Source organism: Ceratotherium simum, chromosome 1, assembly GCF_057802395.1.
Source record: "Ceratotherium simum simum isolate JZ-2026a chromosome 1, ASM5780239v1, whole genome shotgun sequence".
NCBI classification, from domain to species: Eukaryota; Metazoa; Chordata; class Mammalia; order Perissodactyla; family Rhinocerotidae; genus Ceratotherium; species Ceratotherium simum.
In genome coordinates this window covers 46783068-46810004 of record NC_141900.1, presented here as the reverse complement: position 1 = coordinate 46810004, position 26937 = coordinate 46783068, and the positions used below count along the sequence as shown (strand labels likewise).

The 26937-nt window shown below is 39.5% G+C and overlaps 1 protein-coding gene across 4 annotated transcripts; it reads right to left on the bottom strand.

The window, feature by feature from the left end:
* Positions 1–1924: 1924 nt before the first annotated feature.
* On the bottom strand, positions 1925–4214 carry ARL4A (ARF like GTPase 4A). Of its 4 annotated transcripts, none has more exons than XM_014788211.2 (2): positions 4056–4214; positions 1925–2934 (listed from the first exon to the last, which is right to left on the bottom strand). In XM_014788211.2, the coding sequence occupies exon 2, from the start codon at positions 2846–2848 to the stop codon at positions 2246–2248; it is 603 nt and encodes a 200-aa protein (XP_014643697.1). In that variant the 5' UTR covers positions 2849–2934; positions 4056–4214; the 3' UTR covers positions 1925–2245. The 4 variants fall into 4 exon arrangements, with proteins under 4 accessions (XP_014643697.1, XP_014643696.1, XP_004431454.1 ...); XM_014788210.2 differs by having other exon boundaries at positions 1925–2937; positions 4056–4197; XM_004431397.3 differs by lacking the exon at positions 4056–4214 and adding an exon at positions 3399–3515 and having other exon boundaries at positions 1925–2937.
* Between the last annotated feature and the right edge of the window lie 22723 nt (positions 4215–26937).

The following is a 26937-nucleotide window of genomic DNA, read 5'->3' as shown; positions in this document are numbered from 1 at the left end:
CTCTGGTATTAATGGCTAGAATAGGCGGAGGGGGAACTTGAACTTAGCAAACTGGAAACTCTTATGACAAGTTTTGTAGTTGCAAATCTATTTTATAAATAAAAAGCTAGTACAGTGTTCACCCCATTTTCTCTTGTTGTTGTTGTTGTTCACTAAATATGAAACATTTAGATAATATAGATTTGCTTACCAACTTAGGTTACAAAATAAGGGTCAACACACAAACTTTCACAAGATAGTTAAAGCAGTCCTATTTTATACAGCAAGGAAGTAAAAAGTACAGGAAGGCTAAAATCTAAATTGATTCAGAGTTTTTTTCAGCAAGCTTTATTAATCCATCGTGGATCTAGTGATGTTTGGAGTATATACACCATGATTTCATACACTGAAGCGTAAAAAAAAAAAAAAAGACTCCCCCAGAAAACAGCCTTCGCTGCCTCTGTCACACTTCAGCAGAACCAAACTACCAGAGGACTATGTATGTAACCAGCTGTCAAAGTTGTTTTCACACACCTATTAAAAGCTTCAGCCAAAGTGGAAATACATTAAAACTCAAATTCAAACACTGTTCTCCTAGTGGCTCAAGTAGTTTATTGGTAGTTATTATCCACATTTCTATAAATATAAACATTCTAAGTGACTATCACTAGTGCAGGTACATTTAACATATGAAAGCTCCACAGGAAGCTACGTTATTTTGTGTGTAACAAGAATCAAGGTTCCAAAAACTCAGCTGTGCCACTAAAAAAAAAAACCCAAACCAAAACAAAACTCTGCTAGCAAAGTGCATTTCTTTTGGTTATCTTCAGAACAAACAGCTGTTGGCTTTACACAAGGAAATTATGTTCATTTGCTAATATACGATCACTGGAAATAAGTCTTTGCTTGTAGATAGGAATTGGGTAAAGGTTTTTCCTCCTTTTAATTTAGAAGGTGTTTTGGATTCCAATGTAAACAGCACCAGCGAATTTTCATAAAACATATCTTTACTACTTTCCCCTTCATTTTCTACAATCGTAATTCTTATCTGCAGTACTATATCATTTCTTCCTACCTTATAATCAGGACTGGATGGCCTGTGTAACACTGTTCGGTTTGTAAACAAAAAATTAAAGCTCAGAGAACACATAGAATAGCTCTTACATTTTCACACCACAGTGCATTAGGTGTTGTTTATAAAGCTTTTGCTCCTCTCAAAACACTACAAAAATATATGAAAAACCACTTCTGTGTTCAGCCAGCAAATATTAACAAAACAAGTATTTTACAACCGGAATACTTTAGAGACCATGTATTGTAATTACATCCTCTTGACTGAAGTCATCAATTGCTTTCTTCATAAATCCATACATATATCCAAGCATATGCATTTATGATTAATCTACATGCCCAAATTTACTATGTAAGAGTTAAGTAAATTATTTTAGGTTCTTCAAGTGAAAGTGCTTTTGACAACAAACTAGTTCTATAACAGCCCTAAATCCCAAAAAAGGTGTTTTAAACCTGACCATGTAGAAAGATGCATAGCTATTTCTAAAAAGTAAAAGACTACACACCAAAACATGCTTTGTTGGGAAAAGTAATCCATGCACTTGAACATGTCCTAAATACCTTATTTTTATTATTTTAAGTTAGATCAACTTAAACACTGTCTAGGATTAAGATATAGCATTACATTACTTGAATCCAAAAAATGTCAAAATTCATTTGGCTAAAACTTAAAAAACCAAACACTTCCTCCTTGTCTCTTACTGGTTGGACCAATGTGATCAATACAACTGTGTGTGTGTGTGTATATATATATATATATAAATCTATCCTAACATGTCCATTCATTAACATTTTATCTTAACATACAAAGCCCTATAAGCAATCTCGTTGCAAAGGCTTCCCCCCAAAAGATATAAGCATAAAACACTAGGCAGACACTCTTCAAAGTTTTATTTCACTAACTTCAGGTCAAATTTCCACAACTGTTTTCTGGTCCATTTACTATCCTTGCTTGGCTTCCCAAAATGGTAGTACCAAAAGATGTGTGGGGTGCGGAGAAGAGACCATTTTAAGAAGCACTGCATTGACTCATCTTCCACAAGGCAACAGAGTTGGGCAAATGACTGTTCAATAAAACAAAGCTTCAACAGCATCCAGGAGGGCAGGCAGGCAAACCAGGCTGTAGACACTCTTTCATTTGTCAAAATCAGACCAGAGAAAATCAACTCCACACAGATATGAAAGGTATCACCATTCATCTCTTCTTTTTCTGTTGCCGCAACATTTTTCTTCTTTTAATTATCATATCATGCAGTTTCTCAAGTCCTTCCTTCAGTCCATCTCCTATGATTGCACAGGTGGGCTGCAAATGCCAGGCAGTCGATGAGCTCAGTTCACTCATTGCTAACAATTTCTCAATTTCTGAGAGAGACAATGAGTTCCTCAGGTCTTGTTTGTTAGCAACTATAAGCACAGGGACTCCTTGATTTTCCGATATCCTAGTTATTTTGTGAAGTTCAGTTTTGGCTTCTTCCATCCTTTCAACATCAACGGAGTCCACAACAAACACGATGCCATCTGTGCATCTGGTATATGACTTCCACAGTGGCCTTAATTTCTCCTGACCACCTACATCCCAGAAGTGAAAAGTGACTGTTTTAGAATTTCCCAAGGTTACTTTAATTTTTTCAGTGTTAAATCCTTTGGTAGGTACAGTATTTACAAATTCATTGAACCGCAGCCGGTACAATACAGTTGTCTTTCCAGCACAGTCCAAACCCAGAATAACAATGTGGAAGGACTGAAATGAGGGCAGGCTGGACAGGATAGAAGTCTGGTCTGACAGCCCATTCCCCATTGCCAGCTGCAAATAAATGTTCCACACTGAAATGCTTTCTTCTTACTGCTTTAGAACTTCTCTTCCTAGGGGATCCAGCTACAAGACTGCTGAGAGGGAAAATGAATAAGTTACTCTTGTGAAATAATGTACTACAACTGTTTTTCTCTTTTTCTCCTAAAATAAGCAACGCAAGGAACTCGACGGATAAAACTTGCTTTAGTAAACAAACCAAATGAGATATGAAACGTACACAATCCGAGGCAAAACGACAGAATAGTTGTCATGGAAATTCTTTAACATTCACTGAAATTGCAGTAATAAGTACTTTTCCCTACTCCCCTGGGTCTCCAAACCCCAAAGACCTCATTCCGGAGACAACCTAGTCACCATTATCTGGTCCAAGTCGCAGTAACCACAGAAGTGTCTTTTTTGGCAGAAAACCCGTAAGACATAATCCTATCTTGGGGACCTAATTCCACATGCTTAACACACTCAACGCCACTATTACCCTCCCTACCCCCCCTACCCCCCCTACCCCCCCCCCAAAAAAAACCCACAATGCTCTCACCTCCCGAATTGGAGCCTGGGTCCAAATGAGAAAGCATTGGTAGGCGTTTCCACGGGACGGGGAAGCGCCCCAAGTCCGCTCAGCTTAGCTCTCCACGCAGCTCTGGCAGCCGCTGCACTAGAAACCGCGGATTCAACTCCGACCACGCCCACTCCTCACGGCCCACCCATGAGCCCAAATCCCATTGGTCACCGGCGTCAGCGCGTCCATGCTACCCCGCCCCCGCGCCCTAATTGGTGAGAATTACTGCCGCTCCCACCGCGGCCGAGCGGGGCTCTCCTTTGGTCCATAGGCACCACCTGTTGCCCTCAAGTTAGAAAACAAGGCTCCTGCGGAGGGAGCCGAGCGGCCCCTGCAGGGGAGCGGAGGTGGGTCAGGTCGCCGCCGGCCCGCTCGCTCCGCCCGCCCGGGCGCACCTGCAGCGCAGTACGCGGACGCCGCACGGCGGCTCTCACATCCGGGGCCCGCGGTCACTGCCGGCGCCTTAACCCTTTGTCGGCCGGCCCCCGTGCGTGAATGATCCGACCTGCGGCACCCGCCGGGGCAGGCCCACTGTACCCGCAGCACGATCCCTCCAGCTCGCCCCTCCGCACCCGGCCGGCTTGTCGCCCTCGGCAGGGCGTGGCCACACCAGCTGGCCGCCCCGCTGCGGCTCACCTGACTAACCGTCCTTCCCTCGTTCTGACCCAGCGTCGCTCACAGCCGCTCGGGAGCGCGCTGATACCCGCCGGAAGGCACCAGCGAGGCCTGGGCGGTGGCAGGAGCCGAGACGCAGCTTCTAGGGGCGCCGGGCGGGCGCCGCGCGCCAGGCTGCCCTAACGGTGCTCGGCCGGCCGCTCCCCGCGCTGCCGCGGCCCCGCCCCCTTCCCGCGCTCGCCGGGGCGCCGGCCCGTGGAGGGCGTGCGGGAGCCAGGTCTCCTAGCAACCGCAAAACAAGGTCACGTTCGAGCCGGCCTAGCGCTGGCTGGCTGCGTGCGAGCTCGGGTGGGGCTTCCGGCGTCGGCCCCGGGAGCCGTTGGGGTCTCGGGCGGACTTTCCGCAGCTGGCGGCTAGCTTCGGGTGGGTCCTACCCTGCACCGCCTGTCCTCGGGCCACCTGGGGGGTCCTCTGGGCGGTGGCGGGTGAGAGAGATTTCAGAGGATGTCCGACGGGCGGGCCCTTTATATAACGGGGTGACCTGGTTGTGCCTCCGTAGTTGCCCTCAGCTGCCTGGGCCGGACTGGTACCTTGAACGCATCTTCCTTTTGCAAAGCGAATAAATGCTCCCTTTCCCACGTGATCCTAGCAACAGCCCCGTGAGGTGGCGACATGTTGAAATATCACTCTTTGCCCCCCCCCGTGGCGTAGAGGTTAAGTGCGCGGGCTCAGCTGCTGGCGACCCCCTTCGGATCCCGGGCGCCCCCGCACTGCTTGTCAGGCCATGCTGGGGCAGTGTCCCACATAGAGTGGAGCAAGATGGGCACCGGTGTTAGCCCAGGGCCAGTCTTCCTCAGCAAAAAGAAGAGGATTGGCATGGATGTTAGCTCAGGGCTGATCTTCCTCACCAAAAAAAAAAAAAAAAAAGAAATATCTCGGTTTTACAGATGAGGAAATACAATGAAAGATTAAATGGCTGTTTCTAATGATCCAAGGGAAATTAGTGGTGGTCCTAGAACTTAAAAGTCTACAAGTCATTAAATGCATAATGCTTTCTGTTGGATAATTCTGACTCTAAATGGGCTTGTGTGCTTGACCCATAAATTTACAAATATTTACTGAACACCTCATAGGCAAGAGGCACAATTCTGTGTGCTTAGGGATAGAATGGTGAGCACATCAGACTCTGTCTCTGCTCTTGTGGAAAATCAGTCTCATGGGAGAAAAAGAAAGTAACCAAATTGCCACATAAATAAATTTAATTACAAAAGTGCGATCAGTGGTAATTTCAGGGTACTTATGACCACATAGAAGCAGGGATACTTACTTCAAAGTTCTGGGAAAGTGATGAACAAACATCTTTACGGTGTAGGCTATAAGAGATTGGAACTTGGAAAAATCTATATGGTACACTTTTTTTAAAAAATTGCACTTTTTAAATATGGATTGAAATTGCCTCAAGAAATTTCCTAATTTTTCTCAACACCATTATTGCTATTGACGTTTATCTCCTTTATGACTAGCATGGGAACAGTACTTGTCAGACTAGATTTTTAAAAATAACTGACATAAAACCTAAGGACTAAGCACAAAACATATTTTCAAGACAGCGACACTAATTTAGGAAATAAAGCTAGAAGTCTCAAATGGCATATTCTACCACGTTATTTATTGAATCTAGTATAAGCCAAGGCTTGCCTTATTAGTTATAATTGTGAAATCTCATTACTCATTTACAATAATCAGCAAGTAAGTGATAAAGGGCTTAGTGCAATGACTGAGTCTCCTTTTCTTGGAAATTTAACAGGGATTCTTTATTACACTGGAAAAACTTGCAAATTCTCATTAAATCGAGAATTAAGAGCAAGATTCCATCACAGTCTCTGTTTACAACAGCTTTGAAATCAAGTAGGCTCTTCTCGTATTAGTTGCAAAGGAGCATTTCTGCATCGACTTCCCTGGAGTAAAAAGGATGAAATGGGACAATACTGAGAGCTTCCAGCTTTGCAGAATCACCTTCACTGAATTGCACTTTAATGTTAAATACTAGGGTTATAACTAGAACAGAGGTTGACAAACTAGAGCCTCTGGGCCAAATGTAAGAGATAAGAATGGTTTTTACATGTTTAAAGGGCTGCAACAGAAAAGATAAGAATATGCAATAGAGGCCATCTGTGGCCCTCAAAACCTAAAATATTTGCTCTCTGGCTCTTTCTAGGAAAATAATGCTCCTGCTCTATGAGCAATAACAACCATATGAAACTACAACAAGTAATATAAAAAGGGATGAAATTCATGGCATACACTGTCTACTTTGTTGTACAATATTCCTATAGACGGACCATTCAGGTATTTCATTTAGATGCTATGCTGGGAAAATGTTCCCTTAGGCTATAGTTCCTAAACTGTGTGAGGAGGTGCTCTGGGGTGCCTCAGGGAACTCATAGGGATTCTAGGGGATATTTTAACTTTTTAGGGAAACACAGTGCCATCTGTTGGACCCTGTTTAGAACTACAACTATTAAGTTGTCTGGATCTATCTACCTGGATAGAACTTCACTGTATTTCTTTTGGCCTGAGGCACCATGAAAAAATTACTGAGACACTAGGGGCTCTGTGACCACATATCTGATAAGGGGTTAATATCTAAAATATGCAAGGAACTCATACAACTCAATAGCAAAAACACAAAAAATCTAATTTAAAAATGGGCAAAGGACCTGAATAGATATTTTTCCAAAGAAGACATGCAAATAGCCAACAGGTACATGAAAAGAAACTCAACATCACTAGTCATCAGGGGAATGAAAACCAAAACCACAATGAGATATCACCTCACACCTGTTAGAATGTCTATTATCAAAAAGGCAAGAGATAACAAGTGTTGGCAAAGATGTGGAGAAAACGGAACACTTGTGCACTGTTGGTAGGAATATAAGTTGGTACAGCCATGATTGAAAACAGTATGGAGGTTTCGCAACATATTAAAAATACAACTAACATACGATCAGCAATCCTACTTCTGGGTATATATCTGAAGGAAATGAAATTGCTATCTTTTTTGTGTGTGTGTGAGGAAGATCAGCACTGAGCTAACATCCATGCCAATCGTCCTCTTTTTTTTTTTTTTTTTTTGCTGAGGAAGACTGGCCCTGGGCTAACATCTGTGCCCACCTTCCTCCACTTTATATGGGATGCCGCCATAGCATGGCCTGACAAGTGGTGCATCGGTGCATGCCCGGGATCCAGACCTGGGCTGCCAGCAGTGGAGCGCATGCACTTAACCGCTATGCCATGGGGCCAGCCCCTGAAATCACTATCTTGAAGAGATATCTGCACCCCCTTTTATTGCAGCAGTGTTCACAATAGCCAAGAAATGGAAACAACCTAAGTGTCTGTCAACCGATGAATGGATAAAGAAAATGTGGTGTATATATATGTATACACACACACACACACACACAATGGAATATTATTCAGCCTTAAAAAAGATAATTCTGCCATTTGCAACAACGTGGATGAATCTGGAGGGCATTATGCTAAGTGAAATAAGTCAGACAGAGAAAGACAAATGCTATGTGATCTCACTTATATATGAATCTTAATAAGTTGAACTCATAGTAACAGGGAGTAGGTTGGTGGTTGCCAAGGCTGGGGGAAGGGGGAAGTGGGGAGATGCTGGTCAAAGGAAACACACTTCCAGTTATAAGAGGAATAAGATCTGAGGATCTAATGTATAGCATGGCAACTACAGTTAACAATATATATTGTATACTTGAAAGTTGCCAAGAGAGTAGATCTTAAATGTTGTCGCCACACACACACACGTACACACACAGGAACTGTGAGATGATGGATATTTTAAATTTCTTGTGGTGATCATTTCACAGTATATACATCTATCAAATCATTACATTGTACACCTTAAACTTACACAATGTTATATATCTATTATAGCTCAATAAAGCTGGGAAAAAAAGATATGTTAGAAAAAGGATATTTTCCAGAGCCCCAAATGACAGAAGAAAAATGGATGCATTTTTCGTTTCTGAAGTGTATTGATATCATTCATACTCATGGTAATTTATTCATGCTTCATAACCTTACGGTCAGAAAGTTTTTTGGAGCTAGACTCCATTTCCAATTGCGTCTTGAACTCCTCTGGCAGATACCCAACATATTCAAAATTAATTATCATTTTATTATTACTCTTGCTGAAACATGCCCTCCTCTTTTAGTTCCTGTTTCAGTTGATGGTAATTCATTTAGTAGCCCCAAGTAGAAATCTCAGAGCCATTTAAAAACTTCTCCTGTGCCCCACTTGTGATTAGCTACCGATGTCTCTTTAATCCATTTCTTTCTTTGCATTTCATTTCCACTGCTTACATCTGGTTCTCATGATGTCTCTCCCAAACTAGTTAATTCACCTCCTAACTGATTTTTCAGCTAATAGGCAGTGGCACTAGGATTTGTCCCCTATGTCTGACATCAGAGTCTATTCTCTTATTCTTTACACTCTAGGGAGTCCCTATTTAGGTTAATTCACTTTGATCTACCGTAGCATAAAGCCAGGGTACAATTTTTGACAAGACTTTAAAAAGAGGATGTCAGAAGGGAAGTACGACCCAAAAATCACTTAGAATGATTCCTAGATAAGAATTCACAAGCCCAGAGGTCCAAAACCCTCCTCATGAACTTCTTTTATGGGCAGCTTCAAGGTGTAGCTCCAACCAATTTCAAGTCACAGGATAATTTGCCCCTTCCTCTGGGAGAGCCTCCATGAGTCTCTGGACACCTAGTCCAGGCCCAACTGCCAAGTGGCCCAGCGGTAGAAGGGTGTCATGCCACACCACATACCAGGCCTGCTTCCTATGTTCCTATTCCCTGGCCTTGGACCTGTCTCTCCTGGGATGATTGACAGTGAGAATAGCCAGTCCAGCAGGGTCTCAATGTGGCTATCACATCAGAACGGATGAGTCCTGACTCTTCTCGACTAACACTCTGCGTTATATTTGATCTCAGCAGTCCAGTTCTGTCCAGTCTTTTTTTGCATTTCCATCTTCTAGCATGAACATCTTAATCCTCTCCGTCACAGATTTCGTGTCCTCTTGTTGGAGTGCTCCAAGGCTCAGTCCTTAGGTCTTTCTCCTTACGTAATCTCATCCAGTACCAGGGCTTAAAATACCTTCTATTCTCGCAAATTTGTCTCCAACCTGGATCTCTTCCCTGAACTCCACAACTGAGATGAATAGAATCATCTCAAACAACCCCTATAACCATCTCAAACAACCCTTAAACCTACTCCTCATACTCAGCGTTACTCATTCTATTCATTGGTAACCCAATCTACCCACTTGTTCAGATCAAGAACCTAGGAGTCATCTTCAGACATCATGTTCTGTGGACACATACATCCAAACCTGACTACTTCTCAGCACCCACTGCTGTCATTCTAGTTCACGTCCATCGTGTCCCTGGTCCTCTCATGTAGTCTCCCTGCTTCTAGGGTATCTGCCATGCCCTCCATTCCCCATCACCACTCTTTATCCCTTACTCTGTTTATCCCTTACTTCTTCCTGGCGCTTGTCACTACTTGGCATAATTTGTATTTGTTTATTGTGTGCCATCACTAACTGCCCCTTCTTCTTTTCCATTGTAAGTTCTAGGAGGCAAGGGTAACATCAATCTTAGGTGAGACTCTGCCCCCAGTGTCTACTGCAGTGTCTGGCATATAGTGGGAGCTCAGTGAATTTACTGAATGAATGTTTAATATCCTAAAAATAACTGCTCCAACAGGAACCCACAGATCTCCACAAAAACAAATGATAATTTTAAAGGCACAAGTCTATACAGAGAAAAAACAAAGCAAAACAAATGTCTTGTACTCACTTATTCTTAAATAGGCAACAGACCCTGTAGAAACAGCTTTGAATGCACCATAATACAAAATAGAATGCTTAGCTTCTCAGTGTAAAATATCTGCATTAAGCTTAACAGTTATGTCACTATTCCTGAGACTAATCGTCAGGTACCTGCTATGTTTTTGTAACTAATGGACCCATTCAAGTGGTTTCTCAATCCCAAGAGCAGGAGGCCCCAAAGGAATGTTCAGATCTTTATAGCTTTTGAGGCAGAAACTAATGATAATTTTGAGAATTTTCCTTTATCTTTAAACCATCCGTGTTTCAAATATTTTACCTCAAGTTTCAGACAGGTTTTTCTGTTTTAAGCTTTTCCATTTTCGTTCTGTTTTGTTTTCAACCCATATTTGCTACTTTGTTTTATTAGTGGTGGTCATCTTGTGGTGGGGGTGGGGACAGTTATCAGAGTGTACATAGTTAACACGATCACACTGTGCTCCTTGGATAAGAAGTGAAAAACCTTATCACCACAAGTCAAGAATAGGCAGAAGTTCCGCTTTTCAATTCCATAAGATGTATCCTTATACTTCTAATGTCAAGGGTTCATGTGGGCTGGTATTAAATATGTAACAATCACTCTTGAAATGACTGTTTAGAACAACCACATATAATTGCAAGTGCTCCCTCTTTTGTCAAACATAGAGTAAATGGATTAGGTAACTAATTTCCAATTCTCTCATCTAAACCAAACATCTTTATAGTTAGTGAGGGAAATTTAGTTATTACTCAAAATAGAATTGATATCATAGCACTTTTGGATGTTTTAAATAAGACAAAATAACATTTTAATATCTAATGAAATGGTACATAGCAGAAATATGCCTCGAATACTCCCCCATTATTAAAGAATTCCTGACAACTTAAAGTATCTTTAAATGAGCTTTGTGAATATATGTAAAACAAACAAACAATAGATTAGTTCTCTTTGCAAGGAGCTACTTAAGAAATAACTTTATTAGAACACTTTAGAAAGACTATGGCCTAATATCCTAGGGAAAATAATGAGAAGAGAAAGTTCTCTTACATTTCTCTCAAGCCCACTTTATTTATTTATTAATTCACTTACTTAAAAACAAATTCCACAAACATTTTATAGAGCAGCAGGCTAGTACCGGAACAGATATTTAGAAAACTACAACTTGATCTTTGCCCTAATGAGTATGTGCATGTGTGTTTCTGTGTGTGTGTGCGTGTGTGAGTGTGTGTGTATAATGGTGTTGGAGGAGTTGGCCACGTGAGGCAGGTGATAATTTGGAAGAAAGATAAAGGATGAATCAAGTGATTCAATATGATTTACTAATCCTGAGGAAGGAATAACTAATTTATGATGGTAAATAGTATAATAAACTACTTTTTTATATCTTACATTTAGCATGTAAGGGCAGCTTGAACTGTGGTTTATTTTAGAATTATAAGTCAGGTAGAGTCTTTGCTTCCATTCTATGAGTTCTCAAGTACTGATGAAAAACAACATGCTTTACTGGAAACTCTATTCTTGACAGATGATAAGGAAAGATTATTTAATTGAAAAAAATGGCAATTAAGGTATGTCACATGTGTTTGAATATCAATATATCTCTCATTCTATAAATAATATATTTTGGTTGCCTATCAAGAATATTATAAACCTTAAATAAGCTTTCTGTTTTGATACAAAAGTTATAAAGTCTAACCCAATAAGCCATTAATATAAAAAGCCTTCTCTACTTTATTTTATTTTACATTTGTATCCTTATTTTATTTTATGCTTCAGTTTATATTGAGGAAATCTTTGATCACATCTGAGATGTATATTGAATGCTCGAATGCTACCATATGTATGACATTAGTTATTTTACTTTGATGTTCAAATTGCTGGACATAGAAAAAATTTTGAAGGTTAAAAATATAAGTGATGGTTGATAAAATGACATGTGTACAAAATATCATGGTTAATCCTTTAAGATGATATTTTAATAGTAAGTGGGAATAAAATGATTCATAAATAAACCTGTCTTCAACAAAATTAGTCTAGTAAAATTAAAGATAATAATCCAGTGTAGAAAGAGATAAGGGCTACAGCAGAGGCATATATAACGCTGGGGAAATGTCTGACGACGTGGATTTACTTTCACTGAGGAAGAGCAGGCACATGTCGTGGAAAAGGTGGTGTTAAAGCTGTCCTAGGGCCGGCCCTGTGGCTTGGTGGTTAAGTGCGCGCGCTGCGATGCTGGCGGCCCGGGTTCGGATCCCGGGTGCGCATCGAGGCACCACTTCTCCGTTCATCCTGAGGCCGAGTCCCACATACAGCAACTAGAAGGATGTGCAGCTACGACACACAACTATCGACTGGGGCTTTGGGGGGAAAAAATAAAATAAATAAAATCTTTAAAAAAAAAAAAAAAAAAGCTGTCCTAAAAGAAGGCTCTGAGGTGTGTGCGCTGGGGGAAGGCAGGGCGAAGGACCGGGGCTGCAAGACAGAGCTGCATTCCAGAAAGGAGGAGGAAACAGCATAAGCAAAGGCACAGAAGGAGAGAATCAGGAGGTGTTCCAAGGAAATAGCAAGTAATTTATCAACTAACAAGAATATAGGGTTCTGGAGGTGTGACACAAGACAAATTCAGAAAGAGAAAATAACGACTCTGATAGTGGAGTGTCTTGAATATCTTAGTAAGAAACTTGACTTCAGCCATTGATGACTCCCTAATATTACCACCTCACACCCAATTAGTCCCAAAACCACATGTGGCACTAAGTAAAGTGCCTGGCCCAGAGCAGTAACTCCTTAAAAGTAGGTGATATTGTTCCATTTCTTGACCTGGATAGTGGTTGCATAGACAAAATGTTTTCTTTCTTATAAGTTATCAAGCTGAATATTTATGATTTCTGTGCTTTTCTAAATGCATTTTATGCTTTAAAAAAAAGTAAGAATAAAAACGAAAAATGAAATTTAAGATACTGCAAAAGAATGATAGTGGATTGAGGCTGAAACAACTTTTGGAAGCAGTGGCCACTGGCCAAAAATTACTTACTGTGCAGAAGGTCACTGATGACCTCCCAGAGAGTAGTTTCAGCAGAGATGGTAAGAAAACTATTCAAATAAGTTAATCAAACAAGTCTAATTATTATTAAAGGAATAAACAGATTAGGTTTTAGTGTAGAGAAAAGAAAGAATCCTCATAAATTCCCCTACTCCCCTCAGAAAGTGAAGTTAATGTTTCAGCAAAATGCACCATGTTTACACTATAGATTTGCATACTGCTAAAATACCTCTGTGTATCCCTGAAGTTGTAATATCCCAATTTGTAGACCTTTGATTACTGTTTTTTGGCCTGCTTTCTAATCTTATCTGCCATTTTTCTCTCATTCACACTCCGCAACCCTCATTCCTGTGCTCTGTCCACGTGGAACTACTTCTACTCCAAGTATTCCATAGCGTACCGTGCTAATTCATGCCTCTGTGCTTTTTATATGATGCCCAAAATGTCCCATATCCACTCCCTTCCAGCCCTGCACTGACCCTCATCCCTTGGGAGATCTGTTCAATACGTGGTTCCAGAGCCTGCACCTTGGTGAGACTTCTCTAACTTTCCCGATCAGAATAAGTCATTCTTTCCTTTGTGCCACTTCCATTTCATGTGTCTACTGTTACTTAAGTGCTGATCACTTTGAAATTCTTTGATTTCATGTCTAATTCTCCTGCTAGACTCTGTGATCCCCAATGTCTAGCTCAATGTTGGTACAGAATTTATCATAGCACGGTGACCTATTAGGCTGATTATTTTTTTAAACCAGACACAGCTGCTATTTAAAACTTGTCAGCTGCCTCTCTGACTGGGAGTGAGTGTAAGACTCCTTGAGGCATATCTTTGGTTGGAAAAAAGCACTTTAAATGTCCTTTTTAGTTAAATAAGTGAGTAGCAATTAGGCAAAGTTTGTCTGGGGAACAAGACAGAAGAGGGCCTTTTTTTGTGAATAGTACTACCACTGCTAATGGACTCCTCACTTAGGGAAAGGTACAAAGCTGTCTAGAGCCAAGGAACATCCTGGGTGGAAAAGGAATAAAAACATATACCTTACTGAATCTTTTTTTTAGATTGATATGGTCTCAACCAAGGTCTATAGCAGGAAAGGGCCTGATGTGGGAACTTCTGTAAGAGAAGGTGGCGGGGCTGGGGGTAGTGGTCTGGGCTGTGACCTGGAATCAACACCATGGTTTGGACAGAGATGGGAGGAAGGCCTGGTCTAGTTCTGGCGCACACTATAGGTGAATCCAAAAGTCCCTCCTCATCCTGTCTTCCTAGCATGATGGACCTACTCCGGATATAGGCTCACTCTTCCTTTATGTCAGAACTACCGCATCCTCTGCAGAGATCTTGATCAAGAATCACATTATGATAGTAAGTCCTGTTCAGAACAGCAATGCTTCAGTGCAGACTAAAACAATAATGGCTGAATACAGAGGCCACTGGAAGACTAGTCACGGTAACTTGGACTCTACCATCACAAAGTATCTAGAAGTAGGATTAGCTCATTAAGTTAAGGGATCATTCAGGGAGAGAGAAGAGGCCCCAAGAGAAAGATGCTGGTCTTCCTGCTAACCTAATATTTGATCCAGAGGTGGTTTTATTTTGAAAAATAAGATTTGTGACCTTACTTTTACCCTAAGCTCTTGAGATGGGTCATATCAATCACAGAATGAATAGTAATCAAGATTTTTTTCATTTGAAGACTGCCAATCTCAGATCTGTGGTTTAGGAAGATTTCTCTGGCAAAAAATGGGTAAGAATAGAGGAAGGAGGACTAGTTAGGAGGCTTGGTAAGACTCCTCGTTATAGGTATTGGAAGTCTTACACAAGGTTGATAATATAGAAAATGGATTGAAGGGAAAACAGGTGTTAAATAATTTGAAGAGAAGATTGACAGGTCCTAGAAATTGATCAGGTATATGAGGCAAGGGAGGTGTCATATGCCTCTTATGTATTTAGCCAGAGTAACTAGAAATATATTGGAACCACTAACAAAAAATAGGAAGCACAAAGGTGAAATCAGGGTGGTAGAGAAGACAATGAGTCTGAAATAAGTATGTGGGTTTAAAGTGGTGGTGATATAGGTGTATATAGATAGAGCGGTCTAGCACAGTGGTTTTCAAAACTGTTATGAGAATCGCCTCGTGAGGTTCACTTGTTTGTTTAATGCAGAAATTTCTGTTAGCGCTGGAATTTTTAGATTACAGTTATATATATCATGATTGATTAAGCGGGCAACACATTTTGATTTATTCACACTGCTACAAACTGCCGTTGATTACAATGCTATCATGAGCAGAACATAGCAGGAAAACAGTGATTGGAAACCAGCAGCAGGCATTAAAATAAAAGCTGTTTTCTTGGGCAACAATTGCTTTGTGGCTTTGTGCCTCCTATGTCAATAATTTTTAAAAGCAGTAAGTTGTATATAAGAATTCCAGTGCTAATAAGAGCTCTGGTGGAGATGAGGGCCAATAATAGGCAAATCTATATAAAATCAAATTTGGATTTGCTTGATTTTGTTATCTATTTTATAGCCATACTCTTATTGTCATTTTTTTTAAAAGTACAGGGAAAATTACTTTTCTATATGAATAACTTTTTAGCTTTCTAACATTCTTTTTTATTTTTCATTGAAATGTTTGTTTTATCAACAACAAAAAAACTAACAACCCAATTAAAAAACGGGCAAAAGACCTGAACAGACATTTCTCCAAAGAAGATATACAGATGGCCAACAGACACATGGAAAGATGTTCAAAATCATTAACTATCAGGGAAATGCAAATCAAAACTACAATGAGATATCACCTCACGCCCGTCAGAATGGCTATAATTAACAAGACAGGAAACAACATGTGTTGGAGAGGATGTGGAGAGAAGGGAACTCTCACACACTGCTGGTGGGAGTGCAAACTGGTGCAGCCACTATGGAAAACAGTATGGAGATTCCTCAAAAAATCAAGGATAGAACTACCATATGATCCAGCTATTCCACTGCTGGGTATTTATCCAAAGAACTTGAAAACACCAATGCGTAAAGATACACGTATCCCTGTGTTCATTGCAGCGTTATTCACAATAGCCAAGACTTGAAAGCAACCTAAGTGCCCATCAAGGGACGAATGGATCAAGGAGATGTGGTATATATACACAATGGAATACTACTCAGCCATAAGAAATGATGAAATCCAGCCATTTGTGACAACATGGATGGACATTGAGGGTATTATGCAAAGTGAAATAAGTCAGAGGGAGAAGGTCAAATACCGTATGGTTTCCTTCATTAAGTAGTAGATAATAACAACAATAAACAAACACATAGAGACAGAGATTGGATTGGTGCTTACCAGAGGGGAAGGGGGGAGGGAGGAGGGCGAAAGGGATAATTCGGCACATGTGTGTGGTGATGGGTTGTAATTAGTATTTGGGTGGTGAACATGATGTAATCTATGCAGAAAAAGAAGTGTAATGATGTACACCTGAACTTTATACAATGTTATAAACCAATGTTACTGCAATAAACAAAAAATGATAAAAAATAAAAAAAAAGAAATGTTTATTTTAATAGCACACTTCATGATAATGCATGGTCTCTCAGGAATACAACCCTAATATACCGTCAAAAGATTTTACAGTTTTCCCACCCAGATCTACTGAATCAGACTACCTAGGGGTAAGATTGTTAAAAACTTCTGGAATGAGAAGTAGCTGGAAATCATTGACTGAAGTTGAGGACAGAAGTCGGTGCAGGATAAATTTCCAGTCTCTGGTGTAGATGCAAGGTAAGTGTGATTAGTACTAGAGAAGAGGGGAGGACAGAAACTTGGAGGAAAGCCTGTGTTTTCACATGTATAGTAATTTTAAACATTACATTACTTCACATAATTGTTCAACTGTCAGGAGGAGGTCAGAAGAGATGGTGCCAGCAGACATGGAGGTCAGAAGAAAACATGTGTTTGCTCTGGCAGGGGAGGCTGCTTCTCTATTATGCATACAATCCAGGCCAGTATGTATAAATATTGTGATCTTTGTGTACAGAACTAAAAGAGGGCTTAAGCAGAGGCTGAGGAAGGAGTTGCTACTGTTCAGCTACATTGAATCAGTACTGCTGTGTACTGATACATGGGTCTGCCTTTCACTAGAAGGAAATGTAGGTCATCTCCCTCACTGAGGGCTGTGCTGTCAAAGTAGAGCAAACTTACAGGGAAGATAAGAGATAGGAGTGGGGAGGGCGCCCTCTGTAGATGGTACAGATCAAAGGAAGAATCAAACAGAACCTTAGTTCTAAATTCTTCAACTCGTCCCACACCTGGCTACTGACAGACATTTAGAAAATATTTGTGGAATGAATAAATGAGAAAATTAAGTGTGCCTTAGAGTCTTTGTGCCTCATTTCCTCCCTGGGTTTATTTTTGGGCATTGAATAAAGTTACTCTATGCATAACACCAATAACTTTTATAAAATAGTACTTTATTGACATATGATTACTATTATTTTTTAGCTTCCTGAAGGTCATAAAATCTAGTAATTAAACAGAATTTTAGTCATAAGTAATTAGGATTTAAAAGTTATTCTAAGCTACTGAAATTTTTTGGTGTGAAACAGATAAACTGAGCCAAGATGTTTCATAATTTCTGACCTTCCGTTAAAGAGAAAGACAAAATTGCTGTCTATTTTCAAGTAATTTAATGAGCAAACTGAACCCTAAATTTGATATTTGATGTCATTTTCAATTTTATAAAAATAAATATTTGTTAAATGAGTGAATGAAGAGCAGTTACAGTTTACAAAGTTATTTAAAAATGAGTTTTCTATATTTATCAATTATCCTCCAAACTGCCTAGTAAAGAAAGCAAGATCTGTGTGCTTTATCCTGATTGTGTAAATGAAGAAACTGAAGCTCCACGAGGTTCAGCGATTTATCCGCTGAAGGTCACTATGCTAGTGTTTTGGAGTTGTAACTTGGCTGATTCCAGGTTAGAGATCTGCCTGTGGCCGCACACTGACTTGCTTTGGGATGTGGAATGCGAGGGAGGGAAGAAGCTTCTTTCAGAAAGTTTCCACTATTAACAGATTTGGGCAGCAAAAAAATATGGAAGATCAAAATGTCCTTGTTTTGTAAGTATATTTCCTGTTTTTAGCACAGTAATCCCTCAGTATGCTTCATTTATCATGAGGATATGATATTTAAGGATTAATAGCTATCAGTCTGGAATCTATTGAGAGTTGGCAGCAAATTTATGATGTTCTCAATCCAAAAGGATTTTACGGTCTTAAGACTTACCCAGATGTAGTTTCAAAATCAGGAAATTAAATAAAGTTTAGCACAAACAGAAACAACTAGTGTTGGAGGACTGTCCTGCTATCTTCTATTTAAAAATAACACTTCCTCTTACTAGAAAATTGGGGGTTTTCTTGATGCCCTGTGTGTCACCTTACATTAAAGACCAATTGGTCTTTATATTTTCTTTAGAATGGTAACTTTCTGTGATATAGATTGAAAGTATGCTGGATGGCTTATTAAACTTAGAGTCAATATGCTTCTTTAGGGATCTCAAAATTAAATCATCCTGATACTCAGACTGAGAAATCACTTCTGTTACAAATCATAGCCTAAGACATCTAGATAGATATGTTGTCCTGAGCCAGGTTCTCAAACATTTCTGTAACTCTGAAATTACACTTGTCTCCATGATGTCTGAAGTATAAGGCAGTGTTGTGTTTAAGGAAAAATCTGAAACATTAGAAAGCTGTGTGCTGAATTATTACAAAGATAAGTATTCAATTTGAAATCTTGCTCTATATACAATAGTTTGTGATATGGACCACAAAATAGAACTCAATCCTACCAGTTTGTCTCATACTGGAAAAAATCCTATTCATTCTAAAACAGAAGTATAGAGAAAGTATAAATGATCCACCAAAATAGTATCTTGGGATGACTACAGATCTCAGTGTGTGCGTGTTAAAATCTGACCGTAACAATAGCTGCTAAACTATTAGTATCAGAAAATCAATTTAAAATGTAATGTTTGGGGGCCGGCCCCGTGGTGTAGCAGTTAAGTGCACTCACTCCACTGCTGGCGGCCGGGGTTCGGATCCTGGGCGCGCATCAACGCACCGCTTGTCAGGCCATGCTGTGGCAGCGTCCCACATCAAGTGGGCACGGATGTTAGCTCAGGGCCAGTCTTCCTCAGCAAAAAGAGGAGGACTGGGAGATGTTAGCTCAGGGCTGATCTTCCTCACCAAAAAAAATAAAATAATAAAATAAAATGTAATATTTGTATCTAAGAAAAATGTAAGGTTTTCTATCTAAGAGTAAAGTTATAATTATTTCTTAATTCTGTTTATTTATATATATAAATGGTAAACATATGTGGAAAATATTAAGAATTTTGTAGATTCTATTAAAAAAAGGAAATTATAAATGATGGACATTGTTAATATTTTCCGTTTTCTGTCAGTAACTGGACTTTCCATTTATTTAGTCAGAGGTTAGAGGAGGGCATTAGATTAGCTTGCAATTCAGAAATGAAAGGCAGACTGTAACTGGATCTTCTCAAGTTCATATACAACTTGTAAACTTACAAAATATAATTACATGTAAATAAAGCAAAAAAATATTTTCCTTTCTTGAAGAAATGGATATTAAAATCAGGCAGCTAAAATCAATTACGATTTAATATTTTGGATCCAAAACTATAATTTCCAAACAATTAAAAAATTCTATGTGTTTTGATTTTACTCAAATATTAAAAAGTATTATATTATTGAATATAAAAACTCAAAGTTTTAATAAATTCCAAAAATATAAAAAATATTTTGATATTAAAAAATCATATGCAACTGCTGATGGGAACACAAAGTGGTATAGCTACTTTGGAAAACTGTCTGGCAGTTCCTCAAAAGGTTAAGCATAGTATTATCATACAAGCCAGCAATTCCACTCCTAGGTATATACCCAAAAATTTGTATATGAATGTTCACAGCAGTATTATTCATAATAGCCAAACAGTGGAAACAATCCAAATGTCCCTCAAATGATGAACTGATAAATAAAATGTGGTGTATCCATACAAAATAATATTATTTGGCAATAAGAATAAATGAAATATGAATGCATGCTATAACAAGATGAACCTTGAAAACATTACGCTAAATGAAAAAAGTGAGTCACAAAGGACCAAATATTGTATGATTCCACATATATGAAATGTCCAGGATATGCAAATCTATAGAGACAGAAAGTGTATTGGTGTTTGCCTAGGGCAGAGAAGGGGGAGGATTAGGGAAAACTAGGAAGTGATTGTTAAGGGGTATGGGGTTTCTTTTTAGGGTGATAAAAGAGTTCTAAAATTGATTTTGATGGTGGTTATACAACTGTAGATATACCAAAAATCATTGAATTGGTAAACAAACAAAAAGGAGCAACAGCAATCTCTCAAAAACTAATCGGTTTGTGCAAGTAAATCATGTTTCTTTTAAAAAGATTTGCACACTTGTCCAGGTACAAGAATATTTAAATCTAGCATATTTATAGAGGTAAAAAAAAACTTATTTGCAATACTCCAGCTCTTCAGGATAGATATGTAGGCTGTTATTCATTTTGTGTTCAGAAGAACCAACATTTTGACTGAATTCGTTATAGTTCTTTTTCTTCAAAGGGAAAATATCATCAGGCTTTAGTAGATCTCCTTGAGTTGTTCAAAGATCAAATCAAAATATCTGGTCATCTAAAGAGTGATCGGCTGACAAGCAAACTAGCATGTACTAGCAGACCATCTCCGGTTACGTATGCAAGACTTCACAAAACAGCAGAATGCCTTTGAGGGGTTCAGTTTAAGATTGTGTCCACTGTGTGTTTTCATCTCACAGATAATCCATTCCAAATAAAGTATAAAAATTACATTGCCACAACATCAAAGAAGAGGACTAAACAAAGATTAAGCAAAGGTATTTGGCAACACACTGTGCCAGTGGATGGAGACACAAATCTCAGTTTTGGCAGCTGTGTTTGTATACATTCTAATCCAGACTGAACATTTGGACTCCTTACCAAGCTGAACACTCATGTGACTGGTAAAACTTTGGCATAAACACAGACAGTGTTATGTACATGAATTCCTTTTGCAGCCTGATATTTATGTCTTGGAAATTAAACATGCATTTATGGAAAGACAGAGGATATCACTACATATGTACAATATTTATAGACTGCCTTCTTGACAGCTCTGTACTAGGCTCTGGGGAAATAAAATGCACGACGATACCTATTTATAAAAAGCATGCAAAATACAGTATGTTCTTTAACCATTGTTATAATAGATCTTACCACATATTATTTTCCTTCATGATTTTAGCCCTAAACACACTATAAATTATTTAATCAAATATACAGCACATTAAAATTTAAATTTGCTTTGTTTTCCTCTGCTGCCTCATCTATGCATTTAATTTTAAGTGACTTGAAAGGAATCAGGATGCCAGACCTCTTTTTCCATCCTGAAGAGCTCTGACAACAAATCATTTTACATGTGGAAGGAAGAAACTGCTGGTTCTGTCTTAGATTTTTGAGATATCGGCAATTATCCACTAAAGCAACTCTGGGGACTCTTCTGAGATCATGGAACTTTCTGCATTATCCACTGATGTTCTGGAATCACAGCTCTCACTGAGGTCAGAATTAGAGGTGACTACATCGGAAGATCGTATTTTCTTTCAAGAAACCCTCAACTCCAAAACTTTGCTCTGCATGTAGCTGTCAGGGTTCTTAGCTGCCAACAAATGAAATCAATTCTAGTTAGTTAAGCAGAAAAGGAATGCATAAAAATGTTAGGTAGCCCTTTGAATCTACAGGAGAGCAAGGGAGCCTGGCTTAGAGGCTGCACAGCCAAGAACCATGCCAAACTTCTTTCAAGAGTTTCCTGGGCCGGCCCGTGGCTTAGAGGTTAAGTGCGCGCACTCCGCTGCTGGCGGCCCCGGGGTTCGGATCCCAGGCGCACACCGACGCACCGCTTCTCCGGCCACGCTGAGGCTGCATCCCACATACAGCAACTAGATGGAAGTGCAGCTATGACATACAACTATCTACTGGGGCTTTGGGGGGAAAAAATAAATAAATAAAATCTTAAAAAAAAAGAATTTCCTGTACTAGCTCTGTTGTCTGAGATCCCACTGTAACCGCTCTCACAGAAGTCAGCAAAATCTGTTAGAGCTGAATCTAACGGATAGTTCTTGGATTTTATTCTCCTTGATCGCTCAGCAGCTTTGACACTGTTGACACCTCTTTTCCCCAGATTTCTCTGATATCATAATTTTTCCTTCTTCTCCCTCCTTCTTTGGCCTCTTCCTCTCAGGCTCCTTGGAAAGCTTTATTTTCTCTACTGTCTACCTCTTAAATGTTATTATTCCCCAGCCTCCGTCTTGACCTCACCTTTTCTTTCTCTACACGCTTCCTTGGGCTTCTGCATTTCCTCTCATGATTCCAAATATCATCTAAATGACAATGACTCCCAAATCTATATCCTCTACCTAGAGATATATCCTAAGCTCTAGACCTCTGCTTCCAACGCTTTAACTCACATAGCCTCAGGGACATCCCATAAGCATCCCAAACTCAGAATGCTCAAAACTGAGCTCAGAGTTCCTCCCTCAAGGCTTGCTGTTCTCCTGTCCTGTCTGTCTTTCTCATGGAACGACACCACAATCCTCCCTTCTGACTGAGCCAGAAAACTGCCAACACCCTTCACTCATCTATTTTTCTCACCCTTTATATCCAGCCATTTGCAAAGTTCTTTCTACTGATTTACCACTTCAATATCTCTCAGAACTATTCACTTCTCTCCATCGCTGAAACTACTCCTCTAGTTTACAGTATTACTGTCGCACGTCTGGATGGCTGCCCAGCTTCCGTGGTCTTCCTGTCTCCATTCTTGCCCCCTCTAGTACATTCTCTACACTACAGCCAAGGTGAACTTTCTAATATACAAACTTGGCTACTGGCTTCTTTATCTAAAACCTTTTACTGGTATCTCACAGGCTCCAAGGATAAAGTCTAAACTGTTTAATATGTTTTAAGATCTTTGGTCTGGCCCCATGGCTTAGGCATTAAGTGAGCTCATTCCGCTGCTGGTGGCCCCGGTTCGGATCCCGGGCGCACACCGACGCACTGCTTCTCCGGCCATGCTGAGGCCACGTCCCACATACAGCAACTAGAAGGACGTGCAACTATGACATACAACTATCTACTGGGGCTTTGGGGGAAAAAAATAAATAATAAATAAAATTAAAAAAAAAAAAAGATCTTTCATTGACTTTGCTCTTACTTGCCTTGTCAGCCTTAATCTTCACACACAATGCACCAGCCATATGCACTGGATTAGATTACATCCAGCCACATGTAAGAAGTGACCTGAACACCTGAATTTGGGGGAGAGGAGTATGACATTATTATTATCACTTATCATATCAAGAAATCCAGGGGTAGATAGTTCAGGGTTCGAACAGTGGCTCCACGATATCATCAACCTCCCAGGCTCCTTATTATATCCTCCTACACTACCACTGACAGCTCATGGCTTTCCTTTTTATGGTTACTACCTGGTTACAAGATGGCTGCTCTACCTCTAGCAACACATCCACATTCCAGACAGGAGATGAGGGAGGAAGCAAGAAGGAAGAAGAGATAGCACCTATACCAGGAAAGCAAAACCTGCTCATAAATCACCTAAACATCAGCTTATGTCTCATTGGCCAGAACTCTGCCAAATGGTGGTTAACTATATGTCATACAGGAAAATGTAGTTTTTTGTTTGTTTTTATGTTTCATTTTACCTAGATATTGTGCTCCTTTGAACAAAATCAGAGTTCTGTTAATAAGAAAGAAGCAAAAATCACATATTGACTAAATAACAGCATTTACCACAGGAACTTTCTCTGAATTCCTGAAATATGAAACATTCTTTTGCAAGTCCTTTTGTTATTGTCCCTGCTGCTCTTTTCACTTGGAACAATTTTTCATAGCTCTTATTTGCCTGGCTGGCTTCTATTTATTCTTCAGGTCTAGCTTAAATGTCACTTCTTTTAGAATGTCTTCTCTGAGCCACTCCTATCTCACCCTCCCTCAAATTTCAAACTAACCTTGCTATGTACTCTCAGCATGGTTGACTTTTAAAATGTGATATAATTTTCTCTTTAATTCTCAGACTTTCCACTAGACTGTGACTATTTTGCTCACCACTGCATGTTCATAGCACATAGTAGGTGAACTTGTAAGTAAGCATAAGTGAGGCCATCTCCTTATGCTGAATGGCCCCAGCCCCTCCTCTGTGTGACTACTTGCTGCTCTGCACGTACTCCAAAAAATTCATGTGCTCTTCTGATTTATGACCTCTACTTAGGTATGTTCCCCCCCGATAGCTTGATAAATTAAAACTTTGTTCTATGAGTTTCTCTCCAGGAACAGGCTGACCACCAGCAAGAAACACACTTACAAGGTATCCATCACAGCTGACAGAAGAATGGAACAATGTGATGCCTGGAGCCTGTCATGCCTAGAGCCCAACATCCCTGGACCCCCTCCTTACTGTCCATTTTCCCTATATAACTGCCTCAAGATTCTGTAATCCTCAAAGATGGTTTTTTGAGACATTAGTCTGCCATCCTCCCAGTCATGCTGGCTAATCGAATTAAAGCTTCCTTTCTCGATCCCTAACTCATTGTGATTAATTGGCCCAGATTGCAGCGAGCAAGGTAAGCCAATTGCTTGGTAACAAATTCAATATAATTTGTTGGATGGATACAAAATATACATGAATATGATAGTGATTGAAAGGACATATGTAAGGGCCGGCCTGGTGGTGCAAGCAGTTAAGTGCGTGCGCTCCACTGCAGTGGCCCGGGGTTCACCAGTTCAGATCCCTGGCGCGCACTGACATGCTGCTTGGCAAGCCACGCTGTGGCAGCATCCCACATAAAGTGGAGGAAGGTGGGCACGGATGTTAGCCCAGGGCCAGTCTTCCTCAGCAACAAAAAGAGGAGGATTGGCAGATGTTAGCACAGGACTGATCTCCTCACAAAAAAAAAAAAAGAAAGGATATATGTATTATATATTATAATATATATTATATATATTCAACACAGGAGACAGAGATCCAAGAAACTAGAACATACTTGAAGAGAAATATGTGGTAAATCATACAGGGTGGATCAATTTTACTTGCGATGAGCAATATGCCCTCCATCCCTGCCCCCGTCATGATGGTACTGGTATTATTCTTCCCTGGGCCACTTGCTTATTTTTCTCAGATGTATCATCCTTAAGATGTTAGTATATATAAAACAGATCAATGAGATTCAAAAGAACTAGCTACTTTGAAGAAATGAATGACTAAGATAAGGATCAGGATTAAGAATATATCAGGTAATGGATCAAAGGACAGATTCTAATATTTCTTTCAACTTGGCAATGAAAGCTTTCCAGTTAGAACAAAATAGTTTTATTTCCACCTTATGAAGTCTTACTCATGTTTTAAAGTGACTTTTAAATGTTATTACATATCCTCTCACACTTTCCATTGTCTTAACACTTAGCAGATATTAAATAAATATTTGTTGGATGAAATATGTGCAGGGAAAGTGGCTGGATATATTTGTCTTTATTCCTCATATTAGGGAGAAAATAGTGGAGAGTGATAAAACTTAGCTTAGAAATTCTTGTCTAGGGATTTTCATATTGTATTCTGCAGAAGGCTAAGACTTCATGCAGGTTTCTCAGGCCTAATTTTTTTCTCAGTGCAGAATTCTGTATATCTCTTCTAATCATTCTCTTATGACATGTACTGATGACTTAACACAGAAATCCTCACTCTTTTAAGCTAAACATGGGCTTAAATCTAGATAAATTACCTATGAATTAATGCTTTCTGAAAATTAAAGAAAAATTTAAATAAAACTGAAAATTAAGATTCAAGAAGAGTTTATATTTGCTAACCTCATTCTAAGTGGGACAGCCATCAGAGAATATGCTTTGGGAAAACAACCCGTGTCTCTGAATAAAATGTACAATCTAAAGCTTCGCTAATATGAATAATGTAAAACACTAAGGGATGACATCACCTGTGGCAAAGCATTTACATTTTCAGTGAGCTATCATAAGGTCATGAGAACATGATGAAAATAATTAAACAGAGAATGACTTCAAGGTATAAGTGAAGTTAAAAGTCAACTTGTAAATAAACTTGTAAATTAATAAACTTGTTACTTAAACATTCTATTGATAAGAGATTTTCACATATTGAAGTATACCGGCTAACTATTCAGGTTCAAAACTGATTTGGCTTGAACTAAAGGAAGCCTGATTTACGGCCTATCAAACCTACATTGTACATCTGCTTTAACCATTAAAGTAAAGAATGCACTCTCTTAGGATAAGAATGTATACTTCCCCTCCTACGCCCTATTAGTAATGCCCATATTAGTCCTTTTCCTGACATCAGGGTCATGCTAATTTGCAACTAAACGCCTCTTTGAAACTTTGAAAATGTATCCTGGATGTGTTTAATGTATGTTCTTTGTTCTAAAAAGATATAAGACTGTACTTAAAAACCATGCTTCTCTGGAAGGCTTTCTAAAGCCTTTCCAGTTTATAATCCTCACTCTGGCTCAAGTAGAACTCACCTTATTTCTCTTATCTATAGAATGGTTATTGGTTACTTTGCCTCAATAAATATAAGGGAGGTCTCCTGGATTTTGCTGTGCAAATGTTTGCTCCCAAACCTAGAACAAATATTTCCCTCTTTTCCCTCTCTTATTTTGTTTTTTTCCCTCAGCTTTATTGAGATATACTTAACATATAACATCGTGTAAGTTTAAGGTGTACATATTGATCGATACAGTTGTATATTGCAAAATGATCACCACCATAGCACCATAGAATTAGCTACTCCAACCCGTCACATAATTACCATTTC